Source organism: Dendrobium catenatum, unplaced genomic scaffold, assembly GCF_001605985.2.
Source record: "Dendrobium catenatum unplaced genomic scaffold, ASM160598v2 fragScaff_scaffold_1608, whole genome shotgun sequence".
Classification (NCBI taxonomy): Eukaryota; Viridiplantae; Streptophyta; class Magnoliopsida; order Asparagales; family Orchidaceae; genus Dendrobium; species Dendrobium catenatum.
In genome coordinates, this window is record NW_021320070.1 from 3,687,987 (window position 1) to 3,705,234 (window position 17,248).

Below are 17,248 nucleotides of genomic sequence, written 5' to 3' on the forward strand. Positions count from 1 at the left end.
AATTTCTATTTTAGGTTGTGATAGCCTAATGAGCATTCTTAGCTCATCCCTCCTTTTCTTTTAATTTCAGGCCCGAGTAAGGATAATGAGCGAGCTGAGTAATTTGGATAGTTGGCTGTAATCTATGTTGTAGGCGTGTTTTGGTTCATTTTGATTTTTGCAGGCCTGACTTTTATTTTATTATTCTCTTTTGCGAGACACTGTTGTAGATATCCTTCAGATTATATATTTTTGAATGATGTATAGAAAATCATGTTCAGATTCAGTAGTCCTTCACATATTATATTCAAGTGGCTTTGTATAATATATAAATTGAAAGTTTTATTTCAGTACTTTTCCAACTAGATTTTGAGGATAATCTTACCACAATCTGACATGATATGAGCTATGTGATATCAGATCATATCGAGTTGGGTTGTGGCATAGGATCCTCCTAACTATTGCCAAAATATAGAATACATAGTGTTAAAAAATCCTCTAATGTCTGAATAGTGTTTCAGATGGTTAATTTGTCTGAGGATAAAATGCCATACTAAAGTGCAATTTCATATCCAGACCTTGCTAAGTACTTCTCCATAACTTGGAAGTAAATCACTAGTCATAATCATATACAATTACTTTGGGCACACAATATATATGATAATATCTCTGATATATATTTGTGTTAACAAATCAATCAGATCAGTGTATCGAATCAGAATGAAATATGCTGATTTCACCAGTCTATCGACAATAACCCATATAACATCATGCCCCCGTCTCAATCTAAGAAATTTATCATAAAATTCATCCTCATCTCTTCCCACTTTCACTCTGGAATAAAAAATGTATGTAGAAGATCATCCAGTTATTGATGTTATTCCTTTATTAATTGACAGGCCTCGGCATTCAAAATAAATTCTACAATATCCTTATAAAATCTAGGCCACCAAAATGTATATTTTAATTCTATATACGTCTTGCTACTTCTTGGATGAATAATGTAGTCTAAATAATATGCCTCATATAGAATCTCAACTCTTAGATCATTAGTAAAAGAAACCCACAATCTACCTTTGTAGAAAATGACACCAAAACCTGATAGAGAAAGTTTAGGTCTCTTACCAGTCTTAATATAATTACTCAATTGTATATACTATGTATTTGACATCTAAGCTTCCTGAATTTGTTTCTGTTGAGTAGGCTAAATAATCATCCGAGCTAACAAATTTGGATCAGTACCAATTGATACTACATATATCTCTAGCTTCTCCAAATCTCAAATTTGGACCCGTTTCTGGTTTTTACCACGATCAGGCATGATATGACTTATGTGTATCAGGTTATATGGGGTTGGATTGTGACATATCCAATCAAAACCATTTAAGAATTCTCTTGTCTTATGGCATGTAGTCTCATAGCTTCTGTATAGAAATGCAAAAGTAAGCAAACCCATCGTTCGTCCATTCATGCATGCAATACCTAAAAAAAAAAATTATTTGCCTTTGCCTTCAACTCTAGTGAAGTATCAAAAGACCTACCCACACAATCTAGAATAATGTACTTGCAGTATTGAACAACTCTTTATTGAAGATGCTTCTAATCTTCTCTAAACTCGACCAATACATTCTAAAGAAAACAACATAAAATTTAAAAATGCAACTATTTGGGTAAACTAACCTAATACAATCAACTCCACTTAATGTTCAACTCCCCCTGCACATGCATTACTTATATAAAGGAGCTACAAAAACCTAGGCATTAGCACTCAAATAAATAATTGATTCATGCAACTCCGTTTCATCAACTATAATGAGAGTTGATTAGACATTATAACTTTATAGCTTACATAATATGACAAGTTGTTGCAAGTAATACTATCAAATAAATGACTTTAATAAACAAATAGACAACAAGTATATGATCTAATGCTACATATAAAAGTTTATCCAGTAATCTTATGTCATCATTACTACAACATCAGCTGATTGAACATTATTACTTTACAGTTGATGTTATATGATCTTAATAAACAAGGACCCAACAAGTACATTATCCTATGCTTTGAATAATAATTTTGTTCGGAATTCAATGCCATCAACAAATTTCACCATTAAATAAATGACTTCACTTAATTGCCATACAATAAATAGAGTATTCCATACTAAGAATAATAAATTTAAACAATAATTAAGATTAAATATTTATTACAAAATAGCTCTTACCTCACTTTTCAAACAACTTCTCTAAAATTACAGAATTTACTAACTGAATATTATATTTTAATTAGATTACATTGGCTTTTTAAATTAAATATTATTAGAAATCTATTTTTTAAATAAATTTAATTAAATGATTTATTTTTTAATAGTCTCTAGTATTAGACCATTAGTGTTCAATATAGTTCTAATTATTCTAAAAAATATTAAAATCAGTATTCATAAGTTAATTATAAAATTAAATTGATTATATAAATGTTACTCTAGTATATATAATTATTTAAAAATTAATTTAAATTTCCTTTATTACTTAAGTTATTCTAATGCCTTAATTAAACTTTAACTTGATGTACATATGTTCTCCACACTATAATTTAAATTTAACATAATTATTAACAAATTAATCTAACAAATTTAATTACTCATTAATTAATTGTCAATTTACGTACTACATAAATTATTCCAAGGACTAAATTAAGAGTTACGTTATTTTAAATTTATTTTACATAAATTAAAATCAAATTAATATAATATATATTAATCTAATAAATTTAATTATTAATTAATTAATTTAAGTTTAACATAATTCTCTTATTTCTAAAAATTGCCTGCAAAGAAAAATATATTTTCCTCTGATTAGGTTTCATTTTGAACAATTTTTTTATTATTCTTTAAAGTAAATTTTTAATAAAAATTTTTAATGTTTTATAAAAAAATTATTAAAAAAAAAATCTCGAATGAAACCTTAATCTAAATACATAAGCAGATAATCTCCGGTCGCCGAGCACAGGCTGAGCATCGCATATAAATATAATATACAAAAAAGGAAAACAACTTGAAAGTTTCTTAATCATCTGTCATCATATATTTATAAAAAAAGAAAATTGAAAATATACTGATATCTTGATAAGTGCTAGGAAATTATTTTTTTATAAAAAAATAAAATACAATACTTCTAATTGTATGAACATACTTGACTTTACGTTGAAATAATAAATAAAAAATTTCATGAATCTTAGAAATAGGTAGCAGGTCGAAGAAGGAGACGAAGGCGTGCGTCTCCATCGACCTTTTACTGCAATCTGATCTCATTTTCCGAGGAAAGAAAAAGAAATGCTTCACTAAGCTGTCATCTCAACCCCACCGCCGCCGCCGCCGTTGCCGTTGCATAAACTACTCGGTTAATATCCGATTTGTTACGGCAGCCACCTCCGATCGGAACCCTAACAACAGCGATGGCATCCGCCGTTGATCCTACATCCCCGCAGTCCGGGAGGGCCATCCGTAACCTCTCCTCTTCTTGGTCGCATGTTTCACGTGGTGAGGTAGAGCCGAACTCCGGCGCCGCCGCTCCTACTGTTTTAACTACCCCGCCTTCGTCGCCTTCGGCCTTCCCGGTTGATTCGACGGAGCTACCGGGACGATCGCCGCGGAAGGCTTCAGTAGGCACGGGGTCGCCACTGTCTTCCGTGGGTCCCGATCATGGTGTCGGTGGCAATGCGGCTGAAGCGGCTTCAACTCCCACGGGGAAGAAACCTGCTTGGAACTTTCCATCGAACGGTGCGATCGACGCAGGATCCATCATTGACTCTGCTTCGTGGCCTGCGCTCTCGGAATCGGCCAAGTTTTCACCAAAATCCGCCTCTTCTGATTCGTTGAAGCCCCTCGCTGATGGGTCAGTCTCTGCTCCGCTGGTGAGATGATTAACAATTTGTTTCAAGTTTACCCATATTTTAGAAATAAAATCAAGAAGTAGAAGATCGCTGCGCTTATTTTCTTGCATGCTGATGGTTCTGTTTTGTACCAGGGATCCCCGGTATCATCTCCTTCTTCGAAACATGCTTTGGGTAATCAAAACACTGGTACGAGTCAAAGTCCCCAGTCTCCAGCTCGCCAAAAATCTATGAAGCGTGGCGCAGTTACAGGCGGCAGCATCAGCAACTCTGGATCATCAAATGGCGGACTTAACTTGCCATCTACCTTGCAAGTCTCAGAGTCAAGTCAGTTGGTTCCGGGCAAACAACCCTCTTCTGGTCCTTTTCCTAAGGGCCTCCACAACAAGAACAACAGCAACTTCAATAATGAAAAGGATCATGGCTCAAAGGCTGGTGGATTTTCTCCTCAATCCTATGGCGGGAATGAACATCAGCGAGGCCATGTTGGTGGCAGAAGGGGAAGCACTGGTCACCATAGCAACTACGTAAACAAGCGGGATTCGGATCGCGTAGGCTACGAGTGGAGTCATCAGAATTTGGGCAGAGATGTCCACATGCAGCAGCCGCATCAGCAGCGAGGTGGTCGGCCGTTCCAAAGGCCTCCGTCGCTTGTAACTGCACCCTTCATTGCTCCTCCTCCACCTATCAGTCCTTTTTCTAATCATATGGGTTTTCCGGGTAAAATCATACTTCATTTGGTTGTAGCATTATAGGTGTCATCATATCTGCTGATATTTATTCCGATCTTTGGTGAACTGATTGGGCTTTATCTCCTTATCAGATTTTCCATCTCCCGTGTACTATGTTGCTGCCCCTCCACTTCCAGAGTCCTTTAGAGGCGTCGCATTTGCTCCTCAACAAGCCCCAGCTCCACAAGTGATGTTTTTTCCTTCACCAGATCCTCAGCGTGCTATGTTGCTAAAACAAATAGAGTATTATTTTAGGTATCGATAGAAGTTAACCTGGTCTTCATTCTTATGGCTAGATATTGCTTGTGAAGTTACTTATTCCTTCTCGCTCATCTTCAGCCCAGAAAATTTGTGTAAAGACATATTCTTGCGGCAGAATATGGACGAAAAAGGTTGGGTTCCTATATCCTTGATAGCTGGATTCAACAGAGTGAGTTGCTTGGCCTTTTCTGCGTATATGTCTTTCTTAATTTTTTGAGCTGTTTTTTGAGCAATGAAATGCGTTATACCAGGATTCTAGGTTTTCCATGAAAAGAATAATTTTTCAGAATACATTTTTTTGGAATAAGCGTATAATTTAGCTGTTTTTTGAGCTGGAACACTGGTCTTTTTTTGGTATAGAAGAAACTCTCAACCATCGCCCCCACAGTTCAACTCTTTTAGACTATTTAAGTTCAATTCTTTCGTGATATAGGCAGGGCTATTATGACAGTAATAACAAGCACGTGACCTGTGCCTACTCGCAAGTATGTGGCTCCCTTGTTGGAGATAATGGGGTAGTGGACAAGTCATCTCCTCCACTCACAGTCGCCCCAAATAAGAGTGCCACATTTCACTGCAGGGCACAAGTTGCCCAAGAAATACGAAGAGCTTTGTTCTCTTCATATTGAATTCTTCACATAGGGTTTTAGATCCCGAGAAATATTAATTTTGATGTTCTTTTGCAAGGTGGTAAATTTAAAGTTCTTTTTACTTCTGCAAACAGCTATATTATTTATGGTTTCATAAAAAAATTGTTTTGTGCTTCACTACTTTTCTATGGTGTCAATCATTCATATGAGAGTTAAGTGCAAGATCCCATAGAAATATTGCATAATATGATTCATCGGAAGCTTGAGCCATGTAGGTTTTTTCAATTGAATGCTTGTTTCAACAAATGAGCTGCGCTATCTTAATGGAATATTGCTGTCCACAGATCATTGTGGATGAAAAGTTGTTGTCCAGAGATTGCTGTAGATGGAAAAATGTTGTTCGCAAATTACTGGTTGTTATGTATGCAAAAATGTTGGCCATGAATATATGATTATTTCAACACTTCCCCAAAAGTTAGATTATATATGTTAATTATACCCAACATGATGATTAGATTATCAAAAATCATTATGGGTAAAATTTTGGTGAGGATATTTATAGTTTGAAATTTGTTGGAATATAATTTAGCTGGCCTAGCTCTTTTTTTGTGCTTAAACATCTGCTTATCTCAATGTATTTAGTCCTGTTATGGCGGACAAAGCTTTTTGCAATACTTTTTGCTTCTTGGTTATTACAATGCAATTTTAAAGTTTTTTTTTTAATCTTATAATTTAGTTCTTGTAATGGTCCTTTAACCATTTTCCTTCACAAATACAAAGAATCAATGCCATGTATTAAGCTTCAACACTATTTCTTGAGATTATATATTATTTCTTATTTTTTCATAGGACTAGATTTCCTTATACTCAAGTATAATAGCGAAAAGTGGATCGTTGGTCTGATGCATATCCAGCCCATCACCATATGTGAATTTTTTTTTTCTTGTTGGATGACTTTTTATATGTCATGCATCTTCCTAGTGTAACCTTGATGTACCTTAGAATTTGGTTAAGATCTTTCATGTGGTATTTAATAAGATTGTCCATATATTATTCTACAATACTAATAGTGAACTCAATTTTAGGATGGGTGAGAGAGATAAATGAGTTTTCTTACAAGACATTGATATCTATTTTCATCAATGGGCATGCTTGTAGTGGTGATTCCCAATTTTTTTTATTGGATTGATTAAACTGCAGGTTTACATGCAAGTATTCCTGTTTCTTGAAGTAGATTAGGAATAGAGTTCATTTGGGAAATAACAATACCTTCTTTTGATGGTGTCATTTCCATACTAAAAAAGTATTTAATATTTCCCAAGTCTTTTACCTTAGATTTTTTTGCATAAAACTTTCTTTAATTTGGTAAATAATGGAATTTTTTTATCCTCAATGGATTTGAAAATATTATTTGTGATTTAGTACAACATAGAAATTAATACATTATCTTGAAAGATAAAATGTTGTTTTACTATAGACTCAATAATAAATTTATATATTTTTTAAATTTTATATACACAGATTTTTTCCTGTTCAATATGTTTAGTTGAATGAGGTTTATTTTATTCCGCCTTACAAGTTCTCCATAAAGATAGTTCCCTATGGTTAATTATATCTGAAATATATTTGGTCCTTGAGAAACTTTTAATTAAAATAATGGTTTACATTCTATTTTCTGAAAAATTGGCTAACATTTCATATAGTTTTAAAATTTTATTTTATTTCTAAAGACTTTGAACTTTGAATTTTCAAAGGATGATTGGACCAACTTGGAATTGATTTCAGAAAGAAGCCAAAGAAAGAAAGTTATGAGTAATTAATTCTAAGAAGCTTGGACGTACAAGCTTCACTTTTAGGTTTCATCTTTCTTGTTCATCTTCTTTTTGCTATAACCCACAAGCTGACATAATTTCCTAAAGTTACAAATAAATTATATTTATAAAAAAAAGGTTAATTAAGAAGTATGTAATATATCAACTTATACTTCATAATATTCACAAATTTGACTTGAACTGATGGTGCCAAGCTGATTTTTTAAACTCGTTGGCTATGCTTATTCTAGATATTAACATATAAGCATCATCTATAAGTAAATGTTAAGTGATGATTTTTTTAAATTTTATTCGCTGCTTTTATGTATGACCATCTGCATGGGAAACAAATGTCTCTACCTTAACCATTTAAGGGCAAGTGTTCCCAATACGAGTACTCTATTAAATAATTATTTCACATCTAACATTACAATCACTTGATATAAAATGAAAATTCTGGTCCTAGAATGCCTTAGAGATTATGCATCTGGCATGTGATGGCATGTGTGGCTGTCACACTCATGGTTTAAAATTGCGCAATATGAGGCTCGCCTTGAGGCCCGCCTTTGCGCAATTCCAGTAAAAAACGCCTCGATGCTTACGCCTTGAGTTTTTTTAATGAGGCTTGCGTCTCAACTTGGTTGAGGCCCGCCTTTAGACCCGCCTCGCCTCACTGGCATGAGGCTTACGCCTCACTGGCATGAGGCTTACGCCTCACGCTATATATATTAAAACTTACATAAATCTTGAAGAAAATGCCCGACATTGGACTCTATAGGAGAGGAGGAAGGGGAGAGAGCAATTCATCATAATGATGATTCAAATGAAGAACCCCTTAGTGATGATAGTGCTGATGACTTATGAGTTCTTATGTGATATGTCATTGCTATTTGTTTTTGGAAATTTGAATTATATGTTAATGAAAAGAATACTGGGATTTGAGAAAGATAGAATTTTGATTTGAACTATATTTCATGTTGTCTTATTATTTGGATATTTTGATTTCATATCATATCTTATGATTTTTTATATTTTATATTATTCACTCATTAGTTTATAAAAAATTTATCATTTTATGTTTACGCAATCTTTTGATTTTGAGGCTTACACCTCAAAACGCCTTGAGGCTTACGCCTCGCCTCACGAATGAAAAACGCCTCAATACCCGAATACGCAATTTTAAACATTGGTCACACTATCATTCAATTTGATATTTAATACCTATTGTAAAAACATAACCCACCTACTTTCGCTAAGTGAGGAATCTATAGCTTGGGTTAGATGAGAAAATCATCTATTTGATTGGGCCAAGTAAATGGGCCTTGACTTTAAGGCTAAAGGGAAATAATAATTCACTTGATTGAGTCAAATGAGTAACCAATACCTTTGATGCCAAAGAAAAGAAACCTATTTAATTTGGGCCAAATAGGAATGACTATTAGGATTAATCCTAAGTTAGGAGATGTATTCGTCTTCTCGATTTTTGTTCAAGCAAACTAATATAGATGTTTGAATAATTTTGGAGTTAAAGAGATGTCACAGGCCTATAGTTTTGAGGCTAAGGGATAAAGGGTTGTTATGTGGTTTTGTCACATAACACGATTGAGCTATTTACTTAAATTGGGTTCAAATAAATGCATTAAGATTGAGATTTTTGGTCTTTAACTTGGAGGCTAAGGAGTTTATGGAATTTTCTATAGCTTTTAGGATAATGAGAAAGAGGATTTCTTATAGCTTTTAGGCTAAAGAAAAGATAGGTTATTCTACAAATTTGGGTTCATTGAAATCAATGTATTTTCGTAATTGAGTTAAACAAATATGATTGAGGTTTAGAGACATGATCTATAGTTTTGGAATTACAAATTAAAGAGAGATCTTAGAAGTTTTGAGTTTAAGGGTGAAAGTTTTATTTTCTTAATTTGGATTAAGCAAATATAGCATGCTAGAATTTGGGTTTTATATGAAAGGTTGAGGTTATTGATTGATTCTGGCTCGAGTAAATAGCCAAGAAATCTTAGGAGTTGGCCCTTAGGATTATTGATGCTGTTTTTAACAATTTAGGAGGTCAATTGGAGACCTTCAAATGGGTTAGAGAGAACACTAAATAGAAGGAATCTAAATATGAGAAGATTGAAGTTGAGTTTAGTTTAACTTGAATAAAAAACACAACACTAGATTTATCTAAAGGTGAATTGGTTCCAAAGAGGTCCTACGGATTATGAAGTTAAAGCACTACTCATGGAGAGAAAGGGAACTCCTAAAGGGTTTCTAATATTTTAGAATGTTTAGATTCATTGTTAAATAGGAGTATACCTATGACTTAGTAAATCAGATTAGATTAATTTTGGTTAAACCTATTGATTTTTTAAAAGCACACTAAAGGTGGTTTGCATTTTTTAAGGACTTTTCATGTTCAATTATGAGTTCTCTAAATTCTGAACAATCAATTATTTGTTCTTATCGGAACATGCTCAATTAATTTCAATCACTATGAGTTATAAAACATAGACATTTGAAGATCTGAAATACCCCATAATAATTTTACAATTCTTGAAGTTTATTAAACTTATTTGAATATTTTTCAACTATGTAAAAGAAATAAAAATCCTTTAAAATATAAGATTCCCTTATCTCTAGGTTAATTTTTTCATAGCCTTAGAAAGTGAATGATTCGTGTAGCTGACCTTATGTAGTGGGATAAAGGCTTGATGTTGTTGTTGTCATCGTCTTAGAAAAGGAATGCAATGCGACTTTTATTGGTTTGAACAAGTGCATAGTCGCTTGAGTGGAATTGAAAGCAAATCTGATATTGAAGTGAACTGTAGTCTTTGATACAGGTAGAATGCTAGTTCTAGCATGAATGCAATTTCATGCATGGGGGGATATCGAAGCCAAATCTGACACCAGAAGCTTGATCGACTTCTCGTTTGGGTTCTTAAATGAGGATCATTCATTGAAAATTGCCAGATTTTTATGGATTAATGGAGATAATAACTAGGTTTTAGTTTAAAAATCATCAACATGAGTCATTTAAATAGATCTAAGGCTGATTGAATTCGTCATATGCTTGTAATCACAAATTCCATTAAGCCTAGGATTTCGAAGTTGTACAAAGTACTTCACTGGTGTTGGGTGGTTTTTTGATATGTTTTCTGAGAAATTGCTTGTATTATATCTCTTGAAAGAGATGTGGAATTTTAAATTGAATTGCATTAAAGATTATTAGCAATATTCAAATTTCCTTGTAGAATGGCTTCGAGAGAATTTCAAGAAGTGAAATATCAATTGCTAGAATTAATGGAGTTGTGGTTTAAAAGAGTGAATAATTTACATTGGAGTGCATTTATGAAAGGTTGGAGTAGCTCCAGTGGAAGTTAAGATTAGATAGTTTTTCCTGAAATGATTTGGTCATATAAAATAGCAGGGTTAGGAAAGTAGATGTATTAGATTTGAATTTTGTTTAGAAAGAGAGAGGTAGACGTAAAAAACTTGGTTAGAAAGTATTAAGCATGACCTTTCTTTATTAGATTTAAATGCAAATTTGGCTCTTAACTGGACACAATGGAGAAAAAAGATTGATGCACCCGACCCCACAGTGGGATAAAGGCTTGATGTTGTTGTTGTTGTTAAGTAGAAAGATGGATCTATAAGAATGCACATCAATTATAGAGAATTGAATAATTTGAAAAATAAGAATAACTATTTATTACCAAATATTGATGATTTATTTGATCAATTAGAATGTGCTATTGTATTTTTTTAGAATTGATATGAGATCAATATATCATAAAGTTAGAGAAAAGAAGAACATATAGTATAGATAGTTTATGAAACAAGATATAATCATTATGAATTTTTAGTAATGTCGTTTGGTTTACTAAGTGCTACTGCAAATTTCACGAGTTAGATGTGTAGTCATATTTTAGCCTTTCAAAATGAGACATGGAAACTATAATAGAGGCCAATAGGGGTGGAAGTAGCTAAGGCTATCATCCTCTTTGTTGCCAACCTCAGGATGTGATATAGGATAAAAGAATACTCTTAAAAGAAGGCTGCATCAGCGTGCTATGTACTAAGTTCTTTTTTGGAGTGGAAATATTTCAAGTCCTCATGATCTAAGTGAAGAACATACATTTGTGGTAATCAGTTCTTCCACCATTAAAGGAGATATTTTACCATATCATAAACTTCTCAATCTTAAGTGGAGTAGTGTACTTAGTCTTGTTGAGTTTTTTATTGTAAAAAGAAGCAAAATGGCCTACTTAAGTTAGAACACTACTAATGTCAGTATTAGAGGTGCCATAGGATTCCTACACCCTACTATAGTTAATTAGTTTAAGCAGCAAGGCTTTGATTATCCAAGATTTAATTTAATCAAAAGTTAAATAAATAAAAATAACCAAATAAATATGTCCTTTAAGGCATCAAATTAAGGGACATAATTTCACTCAAACCCTTATGTAATATTTCTAGGATGTAGCCAAGTTATTAAAGCTATAGACATTGGAAATAAATTGAGAAGTACTATTAAGACTTTTTCACTTATCTTCTAGACAATTGAGTTTGTAGTATCCACTTGTTGACTGCTGATCAGCCGATCGGCCCCCACACACGATCCACGTTTTCCTAAATGACACTCTAACCAGCTACTACCAACGTTTGCTTGTAATTCCCTCCCTTGTTTGTTTCCTCAAAACCAAAGATAGAAGACGGAACACCCATCCATTCTCTGGCTCTTGTTCCCTTTGTTATTCTCTGCTCACGGAGCCCCGCTCCTTCTAATCTCGCCTACATGAAGGAGACCTGAAGGCTTGTGCTTAAGGTGACTCCCGAGCCAAATTACCCTCTTGTTTGAAACGGGAAGCATAAGTGAAGAGGGAAGGAATAATAATAATAATAATAATAATGAATATAATTATAATAATAAGAATGTAGGAAACACCACAATCGCTAAATTAGAGGAGTCGAAGATTAATTCTAGGGCTCGATTGTTGATTTTGATCCGATCGAGCGGACCTAAAAGAGCAATTGCCCTCCCTAACCTCGCCTTGCGAAGTGGGTGGGGGGGGGGGTCATTAAAATTCAACTTTAAGCATAGTTTAATTAATTGAATAATTGATTACTTTATAATCTGATTGAACATTAATTCAAAGTTTTAACTAGTTAATTAAAATAAAATTAAACTCATAATAATTAACAAACTAATTAAAATTAAATCTTTTAATTAATTCAACAATTGATTAATAAATTTAACTAATTTAAGAAATCAATTTAACTTCTATTTAAATTTCAATTAATTGAGTAATAAACTTATAGAATTAATTATTTAATAAAATTAAAACTTTAATTTTAAAATTTAAATCTTTTAATTAATAAACCAATCAATTGAATCTAAACCTTTAAAAATTAGTTAAATTAATAGAGCAACTAATTTATTTAATAATTAAATTAAATTAATTTAAATTAAATAGTTAATTTTTAAAATTCATTTAAAATTAGTTAACGAGCTGAGTAGTTAATTTTAATTATGCAGTTGCAAGCTTTTGCTCCTGCAACTCCTAACCGTGAACACCTGCAAACAAGTAAACAAAGTCAACGTAGATTGGTAAACAAAACTAAGCAGAGTACTAGTACGGTAGGTAAAAAACAAGCAGTTAAAACAAAGTGCTGAAAGCAAAGCTACTTTTTGGGATTAGTTTTAATTCATTATTGATAATTCAATTGTGGGATTATTATAATTAATTATATCATGCTAATGATTTGACTATTAATGGCATGCGCCTAGTGTGATCATTCTTGGTGTAGGAAGGGTCATAGATTGCACAAGGACATAAGGGCTTTCATAGATTAAACCCTTGTGCCAAAGCCACTTGGAAGATATACTCAATATGGTCGTTTTAGTTCATTCATTTGAATTTAAAATTGAAATTTAAACTCAAATTTAAATGTTTAATTTGAATTTTAAAAAAATCATATTTAAAGTTTCAAACAAAATTTCATCAAAATTTTACCATTTTTTCCTTTAATTTTCTCTCCCAATCACCTTTAGCGAGATTAAAAGAAGGGAAGACTGAAGGAATAGAAGAGCGAGCTTTAGCAGTCTAGAGAGAGCATTAATGGAACTCAATTTGCAAGAGTAAGAGAAAGTAAAATTAGAGGGAACGATCAAGTGAGGAAAAGTTGAGGCTTTATGGGAATATTATCAATAGCATTTCATGATTTAATAATGTGCCTTGGGGTCCCATTTAGAAGAAGACTTATAGAAATATGATTACATAAATATAATTAAACAAAATCTTGATAATTTTAATAAATAAAATGAAAATATTAACAGTGCGTGATTAGAAATATCCCTAATGTGCTAACTAATATAAGAAAACGTTACTAATCTTGCCATCCAGGTCGCACCTATGTCTTGATTTGACATTCTCCATCTATTACGTTGAAGTGTAAAAAACTCTCCTTCATAGAGTCATGTTGAGTGTACTAAAATGGTCTAAGAGAAAGGCACTATAGCTTATCTTGTATCATTCAGAAATCATCTAATGGAAGATTATATCATTAATAAATGAAATAACAATTATACCTCGAAGGATCCAATATGCCAGTATCAGGCAGAAGTCTCTCAAAAATTGAAATACCATACCTGGTGAAAATTTTGTAATTGATGTTGTTGGTAGAGATGCAAACTCTTTACTTGCAGAGATACCATGTCGACATGTTTGAAAGTTCAAAAGTGCTTTTGTATGATAATAAATCTTGAACATTGAAAGTTGGACTGATGCTCATGTTAATGTGCAAATTAATCGTCCATCATGTTTTTTTAGTAGTTTATATAATCCTAATGCTTGGGCATGGTTTTCTTTTTATTGTATTGGCATGGAAAGTATTTGCGGATAATACAAACTAAAATGTAATCACCTTCATTAAATATAAATATATATATTAAAGTGTGTTTTGATATTATTATAAGTTCATATGAACATAAATTATAATTATATTTTTTTCTTTTTTTAAGAGCGATGTGCATTTTGATATCATAAAACCAATCCTGAATAATTAGGATAAGGCTAATGATGATGATATTAAAATGTAATTTGTGTACTTTCTCAGCAAATAATATGTAAAATTAGAATATGCATACATGATTAAATATGAGATTTATAGGTCTTCTATATTGTGGCAATGTATATACTCAAAAGGGGATTTTCTCATTAGTTAACAATTTTTTTTATAATGAAAAGTTTTCATATGATGTTTTGAAAAATAATTGGTAGACCTTGTAGTCCTATCAGACAATTGAAGTGGAGAGGCCATATGAAGAAATTTTTAAAGAAAAGTTTGCCACGTTAGACAACATCATCCACCTGAAAAGTTTGACATTGACTATTATCATCATGTCAACATCTTTTTAGTAGAGGCTAATGAAGCCTTTTCTACTTATCTACCTATTTTGTAATTACCCAACATAACAACCATTTATTTAACACCCAATTAGGATATCTCATATGGAATTACGATGATTGCATAACTTAAATCATTTATGAAGGATGCATTGTGAATTATGGTTGGAAGGCAACAATGGATCATTATTTTTCAAGTTAATATAGATCAGATGAAATCAAGGTATGATTAATATTCTTCTTTTCCTCTCAAACCAAGGTAGTTTCACATTTATGATGTATTAAATAGGACATACATACCACTCAAAACATTAGCAACGTCATTCTGCCAATATGATGTTTGAGAATAAAACTGCTCTTGCATAAATACAATCCATTTTGAATGGCAAGTATTTAGTTCTTTGAGAATTACAAATACTGTAGAGCTGAGTTATTTATAATATAAACTCTTGATGAATTTTATACTGATGCAAATAGCATAAATGTTTTAACACAACGTAAAACTTTTTGTCGTAGATGTAGTATTTAGTTTCTCATTGAAGTATATGATAACATATTTACTTAGCTCAAGACTACATGATACTTTAAATATGTTGTTCTAATCAAGAAGTCTTCTTGAAGGTCAACAATTCAAACTTTGAAAAGGTCAATTTCCTTTTGTGGTGGGAGAATCAAATCAAACTTCTTATGTTTCAGAATGTTTGTTAAACCAGCTATGATGATATTAAAGCTTTTAATAAATTTATGATAAAAAATAGCTACTCCATGGATCTTTCAAACATCAGAATTTTATTGCCAGTAAGGCTTAATAGTAAAAGCCTTAATTTTTTGTGAATAAACTTTTAATCCTTTGGAATAGATTGCAAAACCCTAGAATATGACTTGGGGTTAAGGAAAGGTACACTTTTGCAAAATATATAGGTTTTCAACCTAAGTGTCTCCAAAACAAAGTTTCTACTACTTAAATGATCTGCCTTAGATGTACTTCTCTAAATTTTGCAGTAAGTAGTCTTATAAATTGGTTTTTAATTCTCATAAAAGTTCTAGTTAACATTGGAAAGAACATAAAATGTCATTACTAACTGTTGATTTCCATCATCATGCATCTTAGAAGGTGTTTTGCACTCATTTATAGGACAAGAGTCCATACATGGTTGTAATCACTTTTGAGATCAAATTTTGAGAAAAATAGGGACCCCGAGGTCAAATGTAGCATATTATCAAAATGGAAAACCAGAAACCTTTGCTTAATAGTAATTTTGTTGATGGTTTTGTTATCAATTTACTTTCTCCAATATCCTTTTTTCTTTGGAGTCAATTGAGTAGGTACAACAAAAAGGTACAGATTATCATGTGTGAAATTTGCTGATATGGTTCCATCAACCTTTCTTTTTAGTTTCATATGTTGGGTTCGTCCTATGATGAAAAAGATTTGAAAATTGTCAAATCGAGATCAAGTTAAATTACATGGTGAACTCACAATTAGTAGAAAATCTTCAGGGAGTTCAACCATTATTAGATCTTGAAAATCTTCCAAAAATTTAGTTGCTTTAGTAGGCATGAGTTGCACAACAAACAATTACAATTTCCTTGGTTACTAACAATATAATGACACTTGGCTTAGGACTTTTTTTTACAAACTCATTAAGTGTTAGGATTTGTAATTAGCCTTTCTTCTATACTTTTACTCAAATTTAGTTTCAAGAATGGACAAGTAGTCATACGTGTTTTCTCATCTATTGCAAACAACATTTTGAACATACGACTAAGGTCCAACAACATTAATGTAAATAAAAGCTATGAAAGAGGAGAATTTGGCATTAGGACAGAGGCACTTGAGAAAGGACAAGAAAGAAGAGATACATTGACATAGTAATTTCTAATTTCAATCCAATATAATATCGTACTCCCTTTTTATTTTATTTATAGAAAATTTGTACACATTTAAATTTAAAAGAAAACCAAACTTATCTAGATTGATCAACATCCTATCAACTAGCTTAAATTCAAACATATTATAATCCAATGGACAATCTAACGTAATTAAGAGGAAATAAATTGAAAAATCATGAAATAAGTTCAATTCATGAAAAATAATTAAATATTATGATTTTGTTTGGTTCAATTTAGACTTCGAACAATCCCTAAACCTTCATTTAGCTCCCATGCTGCATAAATCTCAACATGCCAAAAGAACTTGGCTTCGAAGAGTCATAAATGTGGTACTTGTCAAGTATATCCATTGCTATCTTTCTTAACTTGTGTGATTTAATAATATCCAATAGAAGATTGAGTCATCTAGCAAACTAAGTACTTGCTATCTTCTGAAGGACCTTCCATTAGTAAGAATCATTCCATCTTGCATGTTTGTGTGGTGATGGGTGGGTGGTAGAAACAGGTACAATATCAACATTCATTGACATATAAGCTCCGCGCCTATGGAAAGATTATCTAAAACTAGTGCCTTAAGAAATATTGGATCTTAAATATTGAACATAAGAATAAAATTAAATTCTTAAGGAAATTCAATTAAATAAACATTTTTTCTTAAGATTATTGATGCTCCATAAGATCTTGCATC

At 32.1% G+C, this 17,248-nt stretch overlaps 1 protein-coding gene across 3 annotated transcripts in view; it reads left to right on the plus strand.

Moving 5' to 3' along the window:
• Nucleotides 1-3,178: 3,178 nt before the first annotated feature.
• LOC110105697 (la-related protein 1C) overlaps nt 3,179-17,248 on the plus strand; it is a 43,717-nt gene continuing 29,647 nt past the window's right edge. Inside the window, exons 1-4 of one of the 3 annotated variants that reach the window (XM_020835297.2) lie at nt 3,179-3,892; nt 4,006-4,591; nt 4,695-4,857; nt 4,942-5,032. In XM_020835297.2, the coding sequence (XP_020690956.1) occupies nt 3,434-3,892; nt 4,006-4,591; nt 4,695-4,857; nt 4,942-5,032 (1,299 nt within the window). In that variant the 5' untranslated portion in view covers nt 3,179-3,433. The remainder of the gene's footprint in view (nt 3,893-4,005; nt 4,592-4,694; nt 4,858-4,941; nt 5,033-17,248) is intronic. The other 2 variants (XM_028700890.1, XM_028700889.1) reach the window with 2 other exon arrangements.